Raw genomic sequence first — 24,743 nt, forward strand, 5'->3', positions numbered from 1 at the left:
GCAGCTTAAACTGGCCTGTAACTGTTATGTTTGGGTAAATTTATATTGACATTTACGTCACACTTCCTTCTACTTTTGTACGCCAGACGCGCGTATCGTCAGACTCATCAGTGACACTCAAATCAAAAAAGTTAAAAAGCCAAACAAAGTGTGAAGTGGAAGAGCATTGAGGTATACGAATTCTTATATTTTTTTGCAAAATACAGCTGAGGTAATCTATTCCTGTGGTAGAAAATCCTTATCAATTGAATATTTTCATATACAGGAGCGTGCTCCTTACGCAGAAACTGCTCCAACAAAATTGTGAGGAGGAAAGATTAAAAATGACACTCCGTAAATTGTATGGACACCATCACGGATTGGTTGATCTATACGATGTGTCTGTGTCTAAACTAACTTACGACATCTTGATTGTGGTTTACTATCTACGTCGTCTGGTCTGCTAAGTTCCGAACGTGACCTATTCCCGAATATGACTGTTTTGCCGAGTGTGAATTCGCATTGATATAAGACGTGTCTCGGTATTTATACATCCAACATTCATGTATTTAGTTATGATGTTTCGTTTGTAATTCTGGTTGGATATTGTGTTATGTCTTATCGTTTGTGGTTTGAATTCTATTTTTATTTTCTATTTGTATGCAAAAGTAAAGATAATTAATCAGCTAGTTCATTTATATGATTTTTAGTTAAAGCAACTATATGCACAGGAATTATTTCTTTTTTCACAGTTTGATTTAGAAAAAAACCGACATGATTAGAAAATACAAATAATTACACCATTACTAACACAATTCTATATTAATATTCTTGTAATGGTTAGAAAATACATAAAATAACACCATAACAAACTTTATCCCAATTTTATATTCTATTTTTAGAAATTTACCTGTGACGTCACTTTTTGTGGCGCTGATACATTCGTGTGACGCACAGTTCATAATACTATTGCGCTGTCGTAAATTAATTGGAGGTGTTCGTTGTTATTCTGTGGTTTACGTGTTGTAATGTACTATTATATTATTTATTCATGTATTTCTCTGTCCTGAGTGTTCTTGCGTTTATTTGTACTGTCACGTAATATTGTCATTTTAGCGGTATTTTTAACATTGCCATATAAGCGGGAGGTTTGGCTAGCCATAAAACCAGGTTCAACCCACCATTTTTTCTTAAAATGTCCTCTACCAAGTCAGGATATGGCAATTGTTATCAAATATTTGTTTCTATGTATGTTGGCGTTTGCTTTTGTAGCAGTTCAGTGTTTCTGTTGTTCCGTTGTTTTCCTCTTATAGTTGATATGTTTCCTTCGGTTTTGGTTTGTGACCCGGGTTTGTTTCAGATAAATCGATTTATGAATATTGAACAGCGGTATACTACTATTGCCTTTATTTAAAGATTTGTAAACAGTTAATTTATACATTTGACAATATCAATGATAATTCATGTCAACAAAGATGTGTTGATTACAGGGCTGGTAAAACATAATAACATGTAGACTTTTTTTATTGCTTTATATCACAGGGTTTCAATAACAGATTGCACAAATTAAATTAAATTGCAACAAATTTTTACTAATTTCATGTCATGCAAGTATGAGCATTTTAAAGCTTTAATATCCATTAGATGTTAGTTCCTTACAGTTTTCTCTAGACATCAATTGCACTTCTAACTCATACCATGTTTCTTTTCCTAAAATTAATAATAAATATACGTAATTCAATTTTGATAATTGAAATCGTTTTCATGGTTTGGTTTTAATATAGGCGAGCTATGATAAAAGTAACAGCCTTTCTATTACATATCCACATATGTCGAAACCTTAACTTAATATCAAATGATTCATTTACGAACACATTTACAATGTAAAATAATCCAGGGTTTTTCTTATTGTTCAAATAGATGTTGTATTGCACTGTAAACGAAGTATAAATGTAACATACATGTAGTCTCAGGGGCGGATCCAGCCATTTATAAATGGGGGGGTTCCTAACCCAGGATTAAGGGGGGGGTCCAACTATATGTCCCCATTCAAATGCATTGATCGTCAAAAAATGGGAGTTCCAACCCCCGGAACTCCCCCCACCCCCTGGATCCGCCACTGAGTCTATTGTCTTGTTCGTATAGAAGGATGACCGATAAACAAGTTTATGATTGTACTGGAACAACTTGCGTTTAATGATACATATACTAAACGAAAAGTTGAGGCTCCAAGGAGCCTGAATCGCTCACCTTGAAAATAAATGCAACATTAAAATCATAAGCAACGGTGGCAGCCATCTTTCACACGCGTACTTTAAGAAAATTTAAAAGAATGTTCACGTCATTTAAGTACAATAACTCCAATTGTCCAAGTCATTTAAGGACAATAACTCCAATAAGAAGACAATGGACGATTTCCATCATTTTATTTTCATATATATCATGTTTTGCTGTGTACTTTTTTTCTATCTAATATAGTTTTCATGATAACTGCATAAAACGCGAAAATTATCATTTTGTGGCATAATACTTTTAAAAAAGTCGATCCATAAAATCAATAATATTCAACTATTTGTAGATTCTATCTTGCTGACCATGTTTTTGTTATGTTGAAAAGTTTTCCTCTATCAAAGTTTTCAAGAAAATACCAAAAACAAAACGCAAAAAGTGGTAAAATTGTCAATACATTGGCAGTAACACCAATATGTGTCAATTTGAAATTCCAGACATAGAAACATTCGTTTGGAGGTGACGAGTTTCTCTCTATCGTTTAAAGTTTCCGAAATATAAACCCTAAAAAATATGCTGAACACTATGTTCAAGTGTAGCAACAGCAGTCATGTTTTGCGAATCAAATCCATGAAATGAGTAAAAAAAAAAGACATGTCTGTATATGGGAGAACAGTGGTGCGTTTAAAATCTTTATCAACAGTATAGTTTGTGGCATGTTGGTCTCTCTTTAAATGTGCTGATTGAAAGCAGTTAAACTAAAACGTTTGAGACAAACCGCACCTTGTACTGCAATGAATTGTAAGGATCTTTGAAGAGTTTGGATTATGGGGTCACGAAAGGATGAAAAACAAATTCTTATGAATTTTTACTGACTGTTTGATAAATTGGTACGCTCACTATAATTACTATCATATAGATCAATAACATACATTGTTATCTGTTTGATAAATTGGTACTCTCACTATAATTACTATCATATATATCAATAATAGATAATGATATCTTTCAACAACTTATTTTTGTGCGTAACAGTTGGTGTTTCTGAAACCGCATATTTGATCAATACAGACATTAGAACTGTATTAACACCCCTTCTCTACATTACTGCGCATTTTAAATCGTGTCGTTCTTATACAACATTCTGGTGTGGTGAAACACAATTTTTTTTTTTATTTTATAGAATACACATTTTATGAATTGCATAGTATTTTTCACTTATTTTATGCGTTTATGATGGGAAATAAAATTGGTTTTGTATGCATATTTTCTTTTCGTTGTTCCTTTATTTGTGTAAAGCCAGTACTCTATATGGAGCTTCTAATACGAATCTCATTTTACATACCATGAACAACGTCTGATTTACATTTGAAGATGAATCCTGCTCTAGTATACAATGGTATCAGTTTAGATTTGCAGATCAACAGAATCCTATGAGCATCTTTCTCCTCGTTTTTGACATAGTTTATAAATTCTTTTAGCATATGTGTTGCTACGCCCTATATTAAAAACAAATTGCAAATATCTCAAAAATGTCACATATGAATGTTCAAATCAAAGACTGTATGGGTATAAATGTATAAAACAAAAAAAGAAATATCATACAATTAATATGTCTACAGATGCACATGTTATTTTTTGAAAATATTAACTTTGCCAAATTTTGAATTTAAATTTAAAAATAATGTTGTTCCCAAAAATACATTATTTCTGCTAACTGTCACGATATTTAAAAACAATGAGTTCTTCACATACTTTACAATGACCTATTGTTTGAAGAGTTGGCCTTGAAAAGCCTCTTGTTTGAATTTTATCAATAATAAAGATAACCCCATATCAGAAGTTCAGCTTTGAGCATTTTTGACCCGATAAAACACATCAACGCATTTATAAACCTTCATATAACACTGGCATGTTGGTCATACATCTTAGTCAATATTTTCCCCCATTTGGAAGATCATATTTAAGCCTTTACATATTATTTTTAGCTCTTGGTTAAAATGAATATTATGGTGCGTCAACCAAATACTATTTCCACTTAAGTAGGTACTGTAGTCAATATAAAAAAATTAAAACAACACTTTATAAATTGTATGCTTCCGAACCGCTTTTCGTGATTTACCTTCATCATGAACGCTCAAAGCCGAAAGTATGAAAGCCAAGGATGTGCAGGAGAGGAAAGAGTTGAGGAGCTAAATGACAAAAACGGACATAAATATAACAGCCAAATCCATCTAAGGTCAATTTTGCCTGAGGGAGTTGAAACCTTAGTTTTTTAGATATTTTAAATAAGAATCATGAAAAATCCCTTTCATAAAAGGCTACAAATGTTTATTTTTGTCAATCAAGTGCAATATGGGTGTAAATGAAATGAATAAATGCCTTTCCAGGACAGACAAATGGCATCATTTTACAATAGATTCTATGGGATATCATTGGAGTTATCTCCCTCAAAATAAGTTTTATAATGCATTCTATAGAATTCATATCTCTGGTAAGGGTCCATAAATTAAAATTATAAATATCGTGAAAACGAAAGTATAGCAACTAAGATACGTTTTGATATCAATATTTTCACAATATAAGCACAAATATGGACATCAAAATGTAAAACTTAAACAACATACAGTAAACCTTAAATACTAATTCAAAAAAGTTCATTACAGCTTAAAGCGCTGGTTGTGTAAATCTATTGCACCTCAAATCCTCTTAATCAAAAGAGATCTAAGTACAGTATTTGATTTACAAAGAAATGTACTTCGTAAAAAGCATTGATGGAATTTTGATTTCGATTGACAAAAAAAATATTGATAATAAGAGACTATGAGGGGAAATTGTCAATGCGACAGAATACTTACAAATATTTGGAATGTACACAAGTCTGAATAGAGACAACTGTGTTTGGCACAAAATGATACTGCCACAGCATGTCGACTAGAGAAAATTGAATAGACTTAGAACATAAACGAGTCTGAATTCGGTATTATTTGACAGGGTAAAGGGTCACACACAGGAATATGGCGAAGATAGCTCCTTAAATTTCAGAAAAGGTAAGAGCTACGACAAAACTATTGCAAAAATACATAGCACTTTTTTCTGAAGAATTCAATTGAAAAACTGTTTAAACTTGACTTAAAGAAATAAAGTTGATATTTTGGACTTCGGTCCAACTAAGCCCCTTTTACTCATATTATTTCGGAAGTCGTAGGAGCTAAGTTAGGTTCGATTACAAAACGCAAGCTGGAAACTTCATATGCTTATATCTTGCAAAGCAGAAATGCTACATCAAATCTGTTTTATAAGCGCATTCCATACAACCCAATATACTCCATTGTTGTGGCTCTATATTGACATAAATACGCCGTTCAGTTGATATCATTGACGTATACTCTTGATTTTCATTCATTCATATACTGATGGCGCTTTTGATAAATAATGCAAAAAAGTCATTATAATATATGTCCCCGACATTTTTAACAGTTTTTTAATATTATGTAGGATCAGTCAACTTTATCAAACGTTTTCCATTGAAACCTGGCATCTAATAACGGACAACGAAGATGACAGCAAACCTTTATCTAGCCTAACCGAACAATTTGACAGAAAAATAATGAAAAGACATGAACGACAACTGAAAAGATCCCTGACATTGGAATAAAAATATGGCGACATCATTATACCTAATTTAGGTGTAATACCACCAAATTATATAGTACGTCACATCCGGTTGCATAAACTAAAATAGGTCGAAAAAAAATATTCCCTTGAATTTGACAGTTGTAGGTAATTGATCCTACATTTCATTGCAGTAAAACATTTCTGGGTCATAAACATATATCTTGGGTATTTCAAAGCACCATTATTTTTTTATTTGGGGTTTCTATAGAATATTTTGGAAACTTGAGGTTACATGGTTACTAAAGCTTGTACACAGGTTAAAAAAGGGGGAAAATTTGATTGGTTAACTTCCAGTGATGGTTATTTTCTTATATGCAATGAAATGTTATGTGAAATTTTTTCTATAGTACTGGACAGGATAAAACTTTACTCATGCCAATTATTTCTTTATTCAAAACAAAGATAAATTCTGCACATTTCTTTGAAAAGTGCAAATTTAACAAAGACTAATAGGGGAAAATCAATGGTGGTATTACACCTAATATGGGAAGCTGTACATGCACCTTTGACCTTGTGAGTACTCTCATGTGTTAAAATTTCTTGCTATTTAAGTGAAATATTACAAATAATGAAATATTCTGAGTGGATTGAGTCTCCAAAACACATTTTATGAGAAAATTTCCTTGAAATAGGACTTTACCATGAATATTAGTTGACAGAACAAGCCATACTTAGAGTTTTGGGTAGCTTTTTCTCCTTATTTTTTATATTCTGCTATACTAGAAAATTTTTCCTAAGAAATACTTTAATAAATATATAATTTTAAGTAAATGAAATTATTTTTAAAAGCAGTAACAACAAATTATTCACCATAAGAGAAGCTTTTTATGTCCATCTCTGGAACGCGGCGTAAATTTAAGTTTTACGTAAGGGCTTATTGAAACCTCCTTGGAGACAGTAAACTTTTATACGGATAGTTCATTCAGCTTGAATACTTCAATTAATCATTTATTATAACATTTCTATCATAAATGAGTGAAAGTTACCCCAAAACTTTTATTTATTAGCCTAAAAAGTAGAAATTTTGAGGAAATGAGAGGTATAAATGGACCAAAAGAGACCTTATAAGGAAGACAAAGAGGTCCATTAGTAGTATTTATCATCCTAAAGTCATCTTTTGTATCATATTCAACTGTTTGTAGGCAGATGAGATAAATATTTGATCATTTATTGGTCCACACTATATTCTATCATGATGCGGCTTGGTTTGGATTTTTCGAAGAAATTTTGCTCGAATCGCTGTAGATGTTGTCTTACATTATACTAGATTTTTCTTAAACTATTGAACTGATTATAACAAAACTTGACAGGAATGCTTGAAATAACCAGTATTACAAAGGAAAAAAGTCACATTCAGTTTATTTAACAAAAAAGTCTTCTTTAATAGAGATTAATCCAGAAAAGAGCAACATTCCAGCAGCACCAGCATATGATGATATACCTCCCTGTTGATATGTAATATTACAGAGCTCACGTTTCCTATCATGATTCACTTGATAGAGGTTTCAAGCGGTAAAGTTGAAGTCATCCTTCAAAAGTTTTACGGGTGAAATTACGAGTTGGTCCTCTTTTCCTCGTTTTGTCATTACCGAATGAGACTTACCAGAATTTGTAATTACCCTGACTAACATTACAGGTGCAACTAATGGAGCAGGATCTACGTACCCTTCGGTTACACTTGGCATAACCCATAATCATTGGTGGGGTTCGAGTTGCTAAGGCTGCAGTTGTCTGCAGTTTGATTGGGCCTTCCAACTTTTTTTAATCGAGCTCCACTGATAAGTCTGATGTAGACGAATCGCGCGTCTGGCGTGCAAAATTATAGGCCTGATATCTTTGATTAGCTTTTACAACAGCTGGGTCGATGCCATTGCTGGTGGACGTTTCGTCCCTGAGGGTATCACTAGCCCAGTGGTCAGCACTTTTGTGTATTGACATAAAATGTCATTGATATGTCAATTTTCTTTACATTTAATGTATATAAAATGTTGAATTATTCGAAACACTAAGGTTTTTCTACCCCTACGTATAGATTGTGTTAGCCGTATTTGGCACAACTTTTCATTGTTTTTTGGTATTTAAAGATCTTCAACTTCGTATTTTAATTTGGCCTACCAATTGCTTTTTAATTCGAGCGCCACTGATGAGTTTAATGTAGACGAAAAGCGCTTCGCGTACAAATTATAAGAATAGTATCTTTGATTAGTTTTTTATAAGTAGTGTTTTCGGACTTGATCACATTTACGTCATTTTGGTCTTTGGTTGTTTGCTGTCTCACTGGCAATCATACCACATCTCCTTATTTATATTGTGTGTATATTCGTCCTGTCGTTTCTGCCATTGCATTAGAAGTTTATCTTTGACTTTTTGACTTTGAATGTCCCCTTGGTATCTTCTATGGAACGCCACAGCTGTCTTATGTGGAACTCTGATATTACTTTATGTTGTTTTATTATTACTTGATGATATTTTGTCTTTACTTAATATGGTTTTGACATTACGTAATGATGTTTTGATATAACTCAATATGGAATAGTCATTACTTAATGATATTTCGATATTACACGATATGGTTTCGTATTGACTTGATATAGTTTTGTCATTACTCAATATGGTTTTGTCATTACTCGATGTGGTTTCACCATTATTTAATGTGGTTGTGTCATTAGTCAATGTGGTTTTAACATTATTTAATGTGGTTGTGTCATTAGTCAATGTGGTTTTAACATTACTTGATGTGAATGTGACTTAACGTTATGTAGTTGTTTCATTACATGATGTGGTTTTGTTATTTTGTAATGATGATTTGCCTATTCTTTATATGGTTTTAACATTACGTAATGATGTTTCAAAATTTGACGATTTTACACTACATGATGTGTTTGTTTCATTATTTGATGTGGTCCTGTCATTCTTTGATGTGGTTATCCCATTACTTGATGAGGTAAAATCACGTGACCGATTCGGAAAAACCTGTTCTATTTTTAGATAGATTTCAGGTTGTATGTGCCTGGGATGAGTGTTGCCATCCATCGAATTTGAGTTCGGGTTACTGTTTGAGTTAAACTTTGAGTTAGTCTTCGATTTCGAATTCAAGTCATTATTAGAATTAAAATTTTAGTTAGCATTGAGTTTCGAGTTGGACTTCGAGTTTGAGTCACATTTAAGGGTAGAGTTCTAGTTACAACATTAAATTTGAGTCACTTTTTGAGGTAGAGTTTGAGTAAGATTCGAATTTAAGTCTCAATTAGATTAATTCAGATTATGAGTTGAAATTCGAGCTATCTTATATGGGTTCGTAATTAAATTTTCTATCGCGGAACAAGGACTTTTGCTCGGGCTTCCGAAAAGAGGGCTCCGAGTTATGCGTACAAAAGATAAACAATGTTACAGTATACAAAACGCAACATAGAAGTTGAAATAAAGCTAGATGTGGTGTGATTGACAATGAGACAACTATCCACCAGAGTTTAAATGCAGTGGATGTAAGAAATCATATATAGGCAACCGTACAGCCTTCAACACACCGTTTAGTCAGCTACAAAAGGCCACCATGCACCATGTGAAAAAATTCAAACGAAAAAATAAACGGTCTTATTTATAAATAATCAATCTACAAAAAAAAAATGACACACATTTATACAACGACAACAATTGAACTTCATGCTCCTGACTTGGGGCAGGTACATAAAGAAAGTGCACGTGGCGGAGTTTAACATGTATGTGAGCGCTAAATCCTAACCTTACATCGGACTGTTACAGTTGTGTAACAGCACAACACGAGAAAAAAATGTAAACTAGACAAAGTGATGCCCCCGCACTCAACTCATTTAACCGCTTATACCCCAAAAATGACAAAAACAAGTTCAATTGTCTCCCAAAAAGAGCAAAAGATAATAAAAATAAAAACCCTGACCACATGCACACCTACAATATATGTACAAACAGCCAGCAGAGTGAAAACTTCCTAGCATTCAAACTGTAGGAGGAGTTATCTGGAAACGCTCTTCTTATGCAAGGAAATTTCCCAAAAAATTACAAAGTTCAACTATCTCCCAAAAAAGCAAATATTAATAAACATTAAACCCTGACCACATGCACACCTTCAATATATGTACAAACAGACAGTAAAGAGAAAACTTCCTAGGATTTAAACTGTAGGAGGAGTTATGCGGAATAACTATATACCCATAATGGGACGGACAGACGGACGGACGGACGGACGGACGGACAGGGGTAAAACAATATGCCCCCCCAGCTTTCAGTTGCGGTAGCATACAAAACAGTTTCATTTGGCTGATTCAATAGATCGGTATGAATGGGTAATATAAATCCATCGGGGTGATCTCGGATGCTCCAGAAAGGCACCCGTCGTGTTATTCGAGAAAGTACAAACCCAGTGATTTGGGTTTATTTGGAAGTTTACATTCAAGGAAAAGATGACGGTATTATGGTTACGACCACTGGAACATGTCCGTCGTCACATGTGAAACAGATATTCCAAAAAGTTTATTTTTCAATTAGTGCGAGGTAGATCAGGGAATTCAATTGATTACAAATAAAAGATTGATATTCGTATAAGTTCAAATGATCATTTACGCTAAAAAAAAATTCGGAGAATTCTTATTTTATAGTATTGATGCTTTGTCGCTAAGTCCGAGCCCTTCTCCCCCCGTTTCCCTGTAACTTTAGTGTGAGTTGATTTGAAGTGTTTCATTTGTTAACAATAAAGTTCAAGTCTTTTGATTTGTGTCGAGCCTGCGACATCAATGTAGCGGCAGTGAGACACAACAAACCTATATTTCGTCGTCGATAGTGGCGTCGGCGTCTCCATCTCCATTTTTTTTTTATTTCTATTGAGTTTAACCTTTCATTATACATATTACTAAACATGTATGCCATCATAATTTTGTACTTTTAGAATATCATACTGTATTTCTTTACCTCGACTATTGTATCTGTATTTACATTGTATGTTTCTCTGTAAACTTGTATTTAGTTTTTAGAGAATAAAGTATCTATGTATCTATAGATCGTTAGGTTTCTAGTTTTTTACATTTTTCATTTCGGGACCTTTTATAGCTTACTATAGGGTATGGGTTTTGCTCATTGTTGAAAACCATACAGTTTTGTTTTAGTTAATAAAAACCGAATTAAACTGTTTTGACATGATAAATTTGTAAACCTCAATGAAGTGTTTTAAAACTTGTATAGGAGTTATTCCTCAATTTCAAGAAAAAGCATCTACAGAAAAAAAATTTTTTTTTTATTTTTTTTTACCGATAAATGTATAGATAAATGTACAGTCGATCAACATGACGCTTTTACACTTACAGCAGCAATATCAGGCGAGACACATGGTTCCGTGGAATATTTTACAAATTTATTACAAAAATACTGCTTCCGTTTGAGAACTTAGGATAAAAACAACAGGACCAAGTGGTTTGGGGATATCCCAATTATGTCCGAAATACTGTAAACTTTTTAATACTTTTTTTCTTATTATTGTCTGCCGTTCCCCTTTTTCATACCAAATAACTCTGAACAACCACTCGAACTTTAATTTGAACTTTAACTCAATGGATTAGCGATACCCATCCAAAGCACCTTAAACAAACGATATATTGAAATCTGTTTAAAAATAGAACATATTTTTTTCCGAATTGGTCACGTGGTTTTACCTCATCAAGTAATGGGATAACCACATCAAAGAATGACAGTACCACATCAAATAATGAAACAAACACATCATGTAGTGTAAAATCGTCAAATTTTGAAACATCATTGCGTAATGTTAAAACCATATAAAGAATAGGCAAATCATCATTACGAAATAACAAAACCACATCATGTAATGAAACAACTACATAACGTTAAGTCACATTCACATCAAGTAATGTTAAAACCACATTGACTAATGACACAACCACATTAAATAATGGTGAAACCACATCGAGTAATGACAAAACCATATTGAGTAATGACAAAACTATATCAAGTCAATACGAAACCATATCGTGTAATATCGAAATATCATTAAGTAATGACTATTCCATATTGAGTTATATCAAAACATCATTACGTAATGTCAAAACCATATTAAGTAAAGACAAAATATCATCAAGTAATAATAAAACAACATAAAGTAATATCAGAGTTCCACATAAGACAGCTGTGGCGTTCCATAATCTTCCGTCCCTTTTTATCACCTAATAAAGGCATTTTGTATATGGTGACCTTGATGAGATGGAGCATCTATGACCTTCAAAAACTACCTTGCTTTTAGTATAATTAGCCTTGAAAGCCATCACACCACCTCAAAAGATCATTTTCATGTGAGTATTTTTACCAAAAAAAACCCATTATAAATAGATATTCTAAATTCTAGCACAGAATACTTTTCATTAATACATCGCATGCTAACTAAGAAATGGTAAATCTTCTGAAGCACCTAATATCACTTCTATATATTTTAGGGCGTATTACCTAAGTTATATGTTTTTTTTTTGTGTTGGCTGTTTGCTGTTTAGTTTTGTATGTAGTGGTTTGTGAACTTGTTTGTATTTTCATCGTCTGTCGTTGTTTGCTATGGATGTTGTAAGTTTCTCTCTACTTATGAGTTTTGAAACTCCCTTGGTATCTTTTAATTTCTCTTCATGTTTGAATAAGTTTTTGGAATTTCAAATATTTTGGCCTCGAGCATCACTGAAGAGGCATTAATTGTTGAAATGTGCATCTGGTAAAGTAAAATTGGTACCGTTAATTTTATTCCACCTCTTTTTTTATTATAGTACTTTTTGTGTCATGTTTGTCTGATTCTGATAATAACTATTATCGCTTATGTTACTTCTAGTAATTCGATATTCCTCCTAAATATTTGCAGTATTTGTTATGTATTATAATTTTTTTTAATCAATTATTTCTCTAGCAAAAGAGGGGGGGGGGGGAGTCAAAAGAGGTTATGAATTTTAAACGTCAATGGTGAATGTATTTTAATTTATCAATTATATTATCTCCCTCTCCAATGTAAATCAAATATTCTGAATGTTTGTGAAACTTTATTAATTTATATATTCCAAACTGATGTCGTAATTATAGTGAACTTACCTGCCGCCGACGTGATTCTTTGACACATACTGAATGAATGCACACACTTTCTGAAACATCAACACATAACATTATGAAGGAGAGAGGCGAAAGACACCAAAGGGACATTCAAACTCATAAATCGAAAATAAACTGACAACGCCATGGCAACAAACGAAAAAGCTCAAAAATTATATGAGGCGATCTTTTTTTTTTGTTCAAAAGCTAACATAATTTCCTAGTATTTGTTATTCTGTAAAACGAACAAAAAAAACACGATCTGGCAAGGTGAAAAAGCTATTTTCGAGTTTAAATAGGGTAAGAAAAAGTAATGTCTTCAGGATCAATAAGTATCGTTTCTTCCAAAAAATAAATAACTACGGTGATTTGAACATTAAACTTAGCTGTATTTATATTTTAGAGACTGATTATTCAAAAATCTGTTTATTCGTTATATTCTAGTTACTTAACCGCAATACTCTCTCATTCAAGGTTGTGAAAGGTCCATTATAGAATACTTTTGGTGTGTGATCGCCAGCAAATATTTAACTTACTTCAAATCAAAATGTATTTGATTTCATTTGTAACTGAACGAGTTCTATATTTGTACTCTTGTTTCAAATTGTAAGCAACACGTTTATGAATAAAATATAAAATGAACACCTGGTCGTTATGCAGCTATTGATCTTATTGTAGACTTGATGTTATTTAATATGCTGGTTAAAGTTAATTACTGCAAATATTGAACTATTCTGTTTCATGGTACATAATTATATCAATTTTTGTTTGAAGCTGATCACAATAATTGACATGGGTTATAAAATCCGTATGTGAAAGTAAATTAGTTGTACTTCTGCGATTGTTCGATCAATATTTAAGTTTAAAAACTAATGTTAAAAACATGTCTGCTCAAATTGATTTATATGTCAAACATAAAACGTCATTTCGTCAAGTGTTAAGAAGAACAAAATCTAGCGTTGAGAAACAGCTATATCGAGTTTAAATCGGGAAACGAAAAAAAGATATCTTCATTTTTGGAATTTGACAAAAGCCACTTTCTGCATCTAAAGTCAAAAATAAAAAATAGCAGATTTATTAATTTTTATCTTTAAATGAACCTTCTCCTCGTTCAAATATGGAGATTCGCATGTCTGATAAGCTATACATCTTTTCTCCTTCTTCAAATGAATTAAAGTTTAAAGGTATCTCCGGATTAAGTAATGCGTGTGTGTTATTAAAAGAAAAAAATATAAGGTTCGTTATTTTATTTTGTGCTTATACAAGTACATTTTGTATATTTAAAGAAAAAGAATCTTCAAAGATGCCAGGCTAATAATTATGTACGCCAGAAAGACGTTTCGTTTACATAAGACTCGGTCAGTAATTATAAAAGCTTATCGAAGATAACAGGCTTATAATTTGAAAGCAAGATTTCGTCTACATACGACTCATCAGATGCGCTCGAATGTATACATTTGAAAGGTCAAATCAAATACGAAATTGCAGAGCTTTTAAAAACCGAAAATTCCGAAATGTTGTTCCAAATACGACTAAGGAAATCTATACCTTGTGGTAGTAGTGTTTGGAATAACTCAACTTTTTAAATGCCGCAAATTTACAGAAAATGAACCTATAAATGATATTTCACGTCAACACAAAAGTGCTAACTACTGGGCTGGTGAAACCCAAGGGAACGAAACGTCCACCAGCAGTGACATCGAAATGTGTTGAATTTCTGTACTTACCACCATTAGGAATATGCATATTCATGGCTTCATCTTTCAGTGTATCTTCATGGTACCGTGTTGCTGACACAAACTTCAAAATAGAATAATCTGTGTAAGACTATAAGGAATGTAAACCTTTTAAATTACTAAGAACTGGGACAAAATGGCATTAATCAAATTATTGTAGATAAAGCAAAGACGTGTATCTTATTTAGGTGTAATACCACCGAAACATAGTACCTCACATCCGGTTTCATATTAAAAAAGGGTAGAAACAAGCATGTGTCCATAGTACACGGATGCCCCACTCGCACTATCATTTTCTATGTTCAGTGGACCGTGAAATTGGGGTCAAAACTGTAATTTGGCATTAAAATTAAAAAAATCATATCATAGGGAACATGTGTACTAAGTTTCAAGTTGATTGGACTTCAACTTCATCAAAAACTACCTTGACCACAAACTTAAACCTGAAGCGGGACAGACGGATGGACGGAGAACGAACGGACGCACAGATCAGAAAACATAATGCCCCTACTACTATCGTAGGTGGGGCATAAAAATAGTCCCATGAATTTGATAGTTGTAGGAAATTAACCCTGCATTTTATTGCAGAAAAAAATTCTGAGTCACAAACATATATTTTGGTTGTTTCAAAGCACCATCCCTTTTTTACTTAGTGTTCCAATAATATCAGTACATATATATCGGAAGAATATTTCTATGTTCTTGTTGGATTCTCCTAAAAAAACTACAACCGTTTTTCAGTGTTTTTAACATCGGTATTTTTGAACGGTGTAATCGACATGAGTATACATCCATTGTTGAAATGTACCTTATCGCCAAAATTAATTCTGAGTCAAAATGTCGGGTTCATTTAAATACTTCAAACCGTTAAATATCCTTGGAGTCTGTCAAATATTACTAAATTACAAAATTAAAATGAAGGCCTATTGACCATCTTCCTTATATTCGAAAGTCTTACAAATTGAAGCAGAGGATACATAGTTTTCCCCAGTTACCCCCTTCTCAAATTCGAAAAAAAAATGATATGTAGAGAATATATCTATTATGATGTAATGAAATTAATGATATCAACATAATATAAAACAATTATATCTGTTTGCCACATTGCTACAATTCTCATTTTCCAAAAGATTTCTTTTTCTTTATTTGATTTTTATTACGTTTTATTTTTATCATCATATTGAGTTTTTTGCTTTTTTTCACTTTGTTGTATGATTGTTTTGAGCATTTGAAAACTCCTTACTTATCTGAAATTATACCTTTCAAAGACTGATGCAAAGCCTCCCTGTTACAGAACATCTTGTTACAATATTTGCTACTAAGATTCCTTTGGAAGTAATGATTGATTTTCAATTTATTTCGTAAAATATCGGTTTAAAAAAATTAGGTCTATTTTGTCGATTATTTTTTGAATTTGTTATACGCTAATCTTTAAATCTGTCAAATTTGAACTGGATCTGTGTTAAAAAGTTCCTAACAAAATATTGAAGGATTCTGTTGAGGATTACTATTAAAGTTGTATGGGAACCAAATAATTTGCTATTATCATTCTTATCAAGGGGCATTATTATGGATATGAAAAACAAAATTTGTCAAATTCAAACTGATCTAAGTAAAGTGATCCAGAACAAAATAGTATGCTACATATGTTATACTCCTGGAGTTTTCTGGTGTTTATTATCAGAAAACAATGTGGTCCTACTAGTGCATAACTTTTCAAACTTCCAGATTGGGATATTTTAAGTTTTGTTGGGGGACAAAAAATGATAGGATTAAAAAAAAATGCGAAGGATACCAATGGGACATTTAAACTCATAAGTCGAAAATAAACTAACAACGCCATGGCTAATAAAGAAAAGGACAAACAGATAAACAATAGTACACAAAATACAACATAGAAAACCAAAGACTGAGCAACACGAACCCCACCAAAAACTGGGGGTGATCTCAGGTGCTCCGGAAGGGTAAGCAGATCCTGCTCCACATGTGACACCTGTCTTGTTAACTAAAGAAACCATGACCAAATTTGTATGGATCTGTTTAAATAGCCGTATGGTGACCCATAGTTGGTAATTTTTGTGTCATTTGTGATTCGAATTTTAACAAATTTCATGAAAGATAACGGACAAAAACTTTAATAAAGGTACATAGAATCGACATATTTTTGGAAACATCTTAACAAAAACTTTTATGTTTAACAATTGGATATTATAAAACGCAAAAAAAAGTATTAACAAAAATACCGAATTCCAAGGTATATTCAAAAAAAGAAAAAGCCCATAAGATCTGACAAAATCAAACGATCGACTATATCAACCAACGGAACCAATGAAAAACAATTGTCATATTCGCGACTTGGTACAACATTTTCCGAAGCAACTGGTGAGTTAATGTCCCTTGAATCCAAAATTATATGCTTGGCATGTGTCTTTTATGAACTTTTATTGTTCTAAAATGTTTTTTTTAAATGCCTAGCAACCATATATTGTTGTAACATTGTGACATAAACTTTGAGATGGTTTTGACATTTGCACATTTATCCGTTACAAATCCTTCAACTTCAATGTTATATGAACAATTTCTGTTTATGGCGGGTATTTGAAAAGTATGGTTTTGAGAGCTGAAAGTTTGATAACATATTTTCAGTATGCATAAAGTATTCGTTTCTTTTCTGTAATGCGTGGCTGATCTATTGATTGATTAATTGATTTATTGATTGGTGTTTATCGCCACTTTCAGCACTATTGCGATATTTCGTGGCGGTCAGTTTTTATTGCTGGAGGAAGCCGGAGAGTAAACCGACCCTCGGTAGGAAAACTGATAATTTTAGTCAATTAAGAAGATTGGAGTCGAGCGCACCTGCCATGTGAGGGATTCTAACTCACAACCTCAGTGTTGACAGGCTAGTAATATAGTAGTTCGAATACTTAGATTACTCGACCACCGAGGCTCCTGTGGCTGATCTATGTTAACACCGTGCACAAAATTATAAAAATATACAAAGTTTTTTATTTATGTTCCTCATTCCTTTCCGCATTTGGCTATACGTTTGATCCTTTTTGGTTTGACTGGTTCTGCAACGTTTGTTTAAGTTTTGGTTTTTCAAATATTTTGGCCTCGAGCATCACTGAAAAGACATTTACTGGCGAAATGCGCGCCTGATGCAGTAAAAAATTGGTACCGCTATTGTTATTTTTAAATCTATGTATAAAACAAAATGATTTTCTGAAGTTTACACAAATTATAAAAACGAATCAAAACATATTTCATTCGGGTTTCAAATCTGAAAATACCTAATGTGTAGTCGAACTTAATTTTCTTTCGCTGTGAAATACCGACCATTTAAGCGATAACGACAATGAATAACATAAAATTTGAAAACTAAGTTGAAAATATATATCCTTTTGTCGTTCAAGTCGTCAGTTGTGAATTCTTTAAACATATTAGTATGACGATTAAACGCTTTTTCGGCTGTAAAATATAAGAAATATCCTTACTCCTATAAGTTCATCTCCATGGAAGCAACCTCTGTTTAACTCTGGTGCTTCTGTGTGTCTATATGTAAGTTTGGCATGAGTGGCTGCTTCGTCCTCTGGATACCCTTTGACGAAAAGTAATTGTGTATAAAACAGAGTAATATTACACATAAGACGAACATAAGATGTGTTTTTCATATAGATAATTTTAAGAAGAAGGGGTCGTATAGGACGGTAAAACAAAGCTTTCTTCACGGCAATTGCGAAATTGCAGATTTTATACTGTCCAAAAGTTTTTTTCTCAATTAAAATCCTATTTTATCAGGGAAAAACTAGCCCTTATAATATATCTGACACGCAGAATACCATTTCAACAATTTTTTTTCAAAACACAAGCTGGTAAACATGTAGAGCTCTCATCACTCGCTTACTTGTCGAAGTTATAAGCAAAGCAAAATCACTGATTTTGTGTTATTTAGATTGTTCAAAACCTGAATTGCAATTGAAGGAACCAGGTGAGTATGACAGTTAAGATTAGTTATACATCTACAATAACTTTGGATCTGTTTACATGTCATCTTTCTGAGACAGGTGGAATTTTTGGGTCTGGTTTTAGTATTTAAAGGTTCCATGTGATGATATTTGCTTTATAAATTTGTGTGTAAGCATGAACCAAAAATGAATTAATCCTGAATTTCGTATAATTTGTTTACATATGTTCTCAATTCGCAATGTTTGTTTTTAATTTTTGTGCAACAATAGAAACAATTTAACCGATTTGTATTGTTATATGGATATTTATACCTGTTATCAGATAACTCCGATATTTAACACCAACGTGTTTATTTGATATTTTTAGATTAATGGGGTTGATAAAGAGTGAAATTAAATTGAACAATAAATGAATTTATTTATGGTATTTTCGCATGTAAAATGTTAACATTCTGTAGTTTCGGGATTTTGAACAGTTTTCGTATAAAATAACATACATCGTTTTTGATAAAGAGTAATAGATCTTTATTCCAGGAAGTCGTTGAATTTTCCTATTTCACAACATGAGAACAAAGAAACAAATATATCTCAAAAATGGAAACAACATTTTGGGGAAAAAAATCGTTTTTAAAAATTATATGTCCAATGCCTACAGTGGGTGATATTGTAATAAAAAAATCGGAAATCTAAGACGGCATTTAATGTTGCCTGTAAATATTTATTACAGAACTAAAACTAAAAAAATCGTTGTATATCTATAAAGAAAGCTAATATATTACTTGTTTTATCCTATGCCCTAGTTTTAGTAAAACGGCTATGTTGGTAGATAGGCGGGATTATTAATTCGATACTAGATTCTTAAAGGATGAGTGTGTTCAATTTGCCCTTCTGAATCAGTTGGTCCGACCATTAGTTTCACGGTGGCAATAGCTCATATTAGCCCTTTTGGACATGAGAGATCAAACAATTGGGGACTACACTTCACAATTCCGTATTTGTCATTCAAATCAATCTCTGTAAAACACTGAGACTGAGAAATGTTCTCACAGTATCCAGCAGTGTGTATAAACACACTAATCCCGATCTCAATGGGACCTTAAAATATCTCCATGTAGATTGTTAATGATAATCTCATTCATATTTCATGTTCAATGCTATCAGTTTGAAGTATAGTATTTATCTGATGTTACAGGCATATTTATTTAGTGCAAACAAAAACACCTTTAACATAGTTATCAAGACATATATAAATATAGTTTTATTTGACAACTTATTTATATCCCTCGTCTTATGATGTAGCTGTTTTTAAATTCTTTATTCGTACACACTCATACCATTATAAACATATTTTCTAAATTTGATTTCAGAATCTGCTCAAGGTTACAAAAAGTTACTAAATTTATTTCGTCAAGACTTTACTGTTTACTTGCATTTATTCGTTTGAAATCAAATATAGATATGCTACTCTGTGCAAAAAAGAAATTTTATGAAATTTAAACTTGGACTTAATATGTTACAGATAATTAATTATTGTTTGTGCAATCAAGTGTTGACAAAGTGATAATTGGTATACAAAGGACAGATCAATTTCATATAGTGATATTGGAAATATGAGAATGTGTAAATGACACAAAATACTAACAATTAAATGATACTTTATCCCGTCAACGTTTAACTCAATTAAAAAGATTCTCTTTTAATATTAACTTGGCAAAGTCTTATCCGAAGGCGTAAAACCAAGTGTAGATTTTCCGACTGATAAAACAGAGGCATACAATGCGAGTACTCCTACCAAAAAATTGATAATAAACAAAAATTTAATGATCTAAAGACAGTGCAACCATATCAAACCAATTTTCCTATCTTTATTTCAAAGATTCGTTCCTCGTCTCTGAATTTGCTGCCAATTTTAAAAAAAAAATCATCATTCACAATATATTCATCAAATGTATACATTAACAATTTAGATTCGAAGCGCTTTTCTGAAATAGTTTTTAAATAATCAGTTAAATCTGGGACTATTATATATATATATATGTTAGTATAGTAGTCCCAGGCTAAATATATACATGGATTTTAATTACAAATGAAAAATACAATACCTTCTTTTTCCAGAACAAAAGCATCATGTATATCTTCTTTGTGTAATGGCCTGATATCTAGATAATCAAACGTATACATATTGTCCGAATTCTTGTGACTTTAATTTCATATCAATGTTGGGCTGTCAGCTTTAAATACAGACATCGGGACACATCTGATTTTTTCTTCATTACGAACGGAATATTACTGTAGTAATGTGCGGATTTAAGGTACAACCAAATATTTTTAATGAGAAATCTAGTATTGGTATATACTTTTATAAGGGTTTTCAGAATTAAAAGGCATGCACATGAATAATGAAAATGATGTCATTATCATTTTCAACAAAATGAGGAGAAATCAGGAATATGTGAAATTTTGCTATGTATCTTCTGGGACATAATAATTTATATTGACAGTATAATAGTCCCATATATCTTAATATCCATTATTGGTAAAACATATATATATATTTAATAAAGTAAAGGGTTGCATGTCTTGTTATTGAAAGGCTGTTGTAACCTATTTCAAATACATTTAGAGGTCACAGATGAAAAAATAAAAGCTGTCTTAACGTTTGTGCCGTTCAACTTCATGAAAGCGTATTGACGTACAATATATCAATAAAATCAAGAGGAAAATATTGCGGATTTCGAAAAGATACGGATTTCCTTATGCACTGCACGAGTTTCCAAACTGATAACCTTCACCAAATACACTTGATACCTAATGTTTGGGAAGCCAAATACAAAACTAGCCCCCATCCTCACCCACCCCACCCAAATAAACACATTTCGGTGACACACATAAACAAAAACCACCACCAACCTTCCTATTGCGTTCTTGTTCCGTGACAGGTTTAACATGATTAAATGGTTTTCTAAATGGTACCCACGATGCATTAGCTCTTCAGGAGGCCCAGAAACAAAGAAACAAAAAATATATCCCAAAAATGGAAACAACATTTTGGGGAAAAAATTCTTTTTTAAAAATGATATGTCCAATGGCTACAGTAGGTCATATTGTAAAAAAATTGGAAATCTAAGACGGCATTTACTGTTGCCTGTGAATATTAATTACAGAACTAAAACTAAAAAAAATCGTTGTATATCTATAAAGAAAGCTAATATATTACTTGTTTAATTCTATGCCCTATTTTAAGTAAAACGGATATGTTGGTAGATAGGCGGGATTATTAATTCGATACTAGATTCTTGAAGGATGACTGTGTTCAATTTTCCCTTCTGAATCAGTTGGTCCATTAGTTTCACGGTGGCAATAGCTCATACTAGCCCTTTTGGCCATGAGAGACAAAACAATTGGAGGACTACACTTCACAATTCCGTATTTGTCATTCAAATCAATCTCTGTAAAACGGACTGAGAAATATTCTCACAGTATCCAGCAGTGTGTATAAACACACTAATCCCGATCTCAATAACTCAATGGGACCTTAAAATATCTCCATGTAGATTGTTAATGATAATCTCATTCATATTTCATGTCCAATGCTATCAGTTTGAAGTATAGTATTTATCTGATGTTACAGGCATATTTATTTAGTGCAAACAAAAACACCTTTAACATAGTTATCAAGACATATATAAATATAGTTTTATTTGACAACTTATTTATATCCCTTGCCTTATGATGTAGATGTTTTTAAATTCTTTATTCGTACACACTCATACCATTATAAACATATTTTCTAAATTTGATTTCAGAATCTGCTCAAGGTTACAAAAAGTTACTAAATTTATTTCGTCAAGACTTTACTGTTTACTTGCATTTATTCGTTTGAAATCAAATATAGATATGCTACTCTGTGCAAAAAGAAATTTAATGAAATTTAAACTTGGACTTAATATGTAACAGATAATTAATTATTGTGTGTGCAATCAAGTGTTGACAAAGTGATAATTGGTATACAAAGGACAGATCAATTTCATATAGTGATATTGGAAATATGAGAATGTGTAAATGACACAAAATACTAACAATTAAATGATACTTTATCCAGACAACGTTTAACTCAATTAAAAAGATTCTCTTTTAATATTAACTTGGCAAGTCTTATCCGAAGGCGTAAAACCAAGTGTAGATTTTCCGACTGATAAAACAGAGGCATACAATGCGAGTTCTCCTATCAAAAAAATTGATAATAAAAAAAAATTTAATCTAAATTTAGACAGTGCAACCATCTCAAACCAATTTTCCTATCTTTATTTCAAAGATTCGTTCCTTATCACTGCTGCCAATTTAAAAAAAAATCATCTTCCACGATATATTTATCAAATGTATACATTAGCAATTTAGATTCGAAGCGCTTTTCTGAAATAGTTTCTAAATTATCAGCTAAATCTGGGACTATTATATGTTAGTATAATAGTCCCAGGCTAAATATATACATGAATTTTAATTACAAATGAAAAATACAATACCTTCTTTTTCCAGAACAAAAGCAACACGTATATCTTCTTTGTGTAATGGCCTGATATCTAGATAATCAAACGTATACATATTGTCCGAATTCTTGTGACTTTAATTTCATATCAATGTTGGGCTGTCAGCTTTAAATACAGACATCGGGACACATCTGATTTTTTCTTCATTACGAACGGAATATTACTGTAGTAATGTGCGGATTTAAGGTACAACCAAATATTTTTAATGAGAAATCTAGTATTGGTATATACTTTTATAAGGGTTTTCGGAATTAAAAGTCATGCACATGAATAATGAAAATGATGTCGTTATCATTTTCAACAAAATGAGGAGAAATCAGTCAATATGTGAAATTTTGCTATGTATCTTCTGGGACATAATAATTTATATTGACAGTATAATAGTCCCAAATATCTTAATATCCATTATTGGTAAATATATATTAAATAAACTAAAGGGTTGCATGTCTTTTTATAAAGATTGTTGTAACCCATTTCAAATAAATTTAGAGGTCACAGATGAAAAATAAAAGCTGTCTGAACTTCATGAAAGCGTATTGACGTACAATATTTCAATAAAATCAAGAGGAAAATATAGCGGATTTCGAAAAGATACGGATGTCCTTATGCACTGCACGAGTTTCCAAACTAACAACATTCACCAAGTACACTCGATACCTAAGCCAAATACAAAACTAGCCTCATCCTCACCCACCCCACCCCAAAAAAAACACACAACGGTGACACACATAAACAAAAACCACCACCAGTGATAGGTTTAACATGATTTCTAAATAGTACCCACGATTCTTTAGCTCATCAGGAGGCCCAGTTTAATCGATTTAACGGTGTTTCGGGCCGTATAAATCTTAAAACTCCGTTCATTAAGCCCCAAGTTATGGGATGAAATAGACAAGATGGAATATGGCATGACACTAAATCCCTTTAAGCAATAAATAATTCAAACGATAAGAACAATACTAGCATTGCTGTTCTTCATCTTTATGTCAGAGTGAGGCCTTCAACACGTAGCAAAAACTATCAACTCATTGTAAGTTCAAGACGGTCCATATATAACGCCAATTTGAGTGCAAGTCTTTTGCTTCATGTGCACTAAAAGCAGGAAATAACCCGGCATGAATTTATTGTTTCCGATAAAGATATACCCAAATGATGACTGGGCTATCGAAATCCAGGACTACCACTCTGTAACCCAATCCTGTATGTTGACTGAAGGAGTTCCGGGTCAACTTAGTTAGATCTATCGGATGTATGAATAAGTGGCAGTGCATCCATTGCCCTACATCTTTGGCAACCCAATTTGTATAAACTATTTGTTCAAAAAATGTTATAGAATAAAATAGAATACGAAACTTTATTTTGATTCCGCGGCATATCATAAAACATACAAACATAAGCTCTGAGTGATGAGCTTTTTACCGAATATAAAAACGTATACAAAACAATCTCTCCGCGATATAATAGCCTTTTTGTGCTGATGCAGCGTAAAGCAATCACCAACC

At 32.3% G+C, this 24,743-nt stretch overlaps 1 protein-coding gene across 2 annotated transcripts; it reads right to left on the minus strand.

Annotated features, from left to right (window-relative positions):
• Positions 1 to 1,371: 1,371 nt before the first annotated feature.
• Positions 1,372 to 23,418, minus strand: LOC127732878 (uncharacterized). Of its 2 annotated transcripts, none has more exons than XM_052242065.1 (6): positions 23,218 to 23,418; positions 18,224 to 18,327; positions 14,718 to 14,790; positions 12,994 to 13,043; positions 3,554 to 3,707; positions 1,372 to 1,689 (listed from the first exon to the last, which is right to left on the minus strand). In XM_052242065.1, exons 1-6 carry the CDS (start codon positions 23,294 to 23,296, stop codon positions 1,610 to 1,612), a joined length of 540 nt encoding a protein of 179 aa, XP_052098025.1. In that variant the 5' UTR covers positions 23,297 to 23,418; the 3' UTR covers positions 1,372 to 1,609. The 2 variants fall into 2 exon arrangements, with proteins under 2 accessions (XP_052098025.1, XP_052098026.1); XM_052242066.1 differs by lacking the exon at positions 23,218 to 23,418 and adding an exon at positions 20,797 to 20,992.
• Between the last annotated feature and the right edge of the window lie 1,325 nt (positions 23,419 to 24,743).

This window comes from Mytilus californianus, unplaced genomic scaffold (genome assembly GCF_021869535.1).
Source record: "Mytilus californianus isolate M0D057914Y unplaced genomic scaffold, xbMytCali1.0.p SCAF_1, whole genome shotgun sequence".
NCBI classification, from domain to species: domain Eukaryota; kingdom Metazoa; phylum Mollusca; class Bivalvia; order Mytilida; family Mytilidae; genus Mytilus; species Mytilus californianus.

Coding starts and splice junctions, on each gene's coding strand:
- LOC127732878 (XM_052242065.1), bottom strand. CDS start 23,296: ATGTATACGTTTGATTATCTAGATATCAGGCCATTACACAAAGAAGAT. Junction 14,791..18,223: donor ATGGAGATGAACTTATAGGA/GTAAGGATATTT, acceptor TCTATTTTGAAG/TTTGTGTCAGCAACACGGTA. Junction 1,690..3,553: donor TAAATCAGACGTTGTTCATG/GTATGTAAAATG, acceptor TATTAATTTTAG/GAAAAGAAACATGGTATGAG.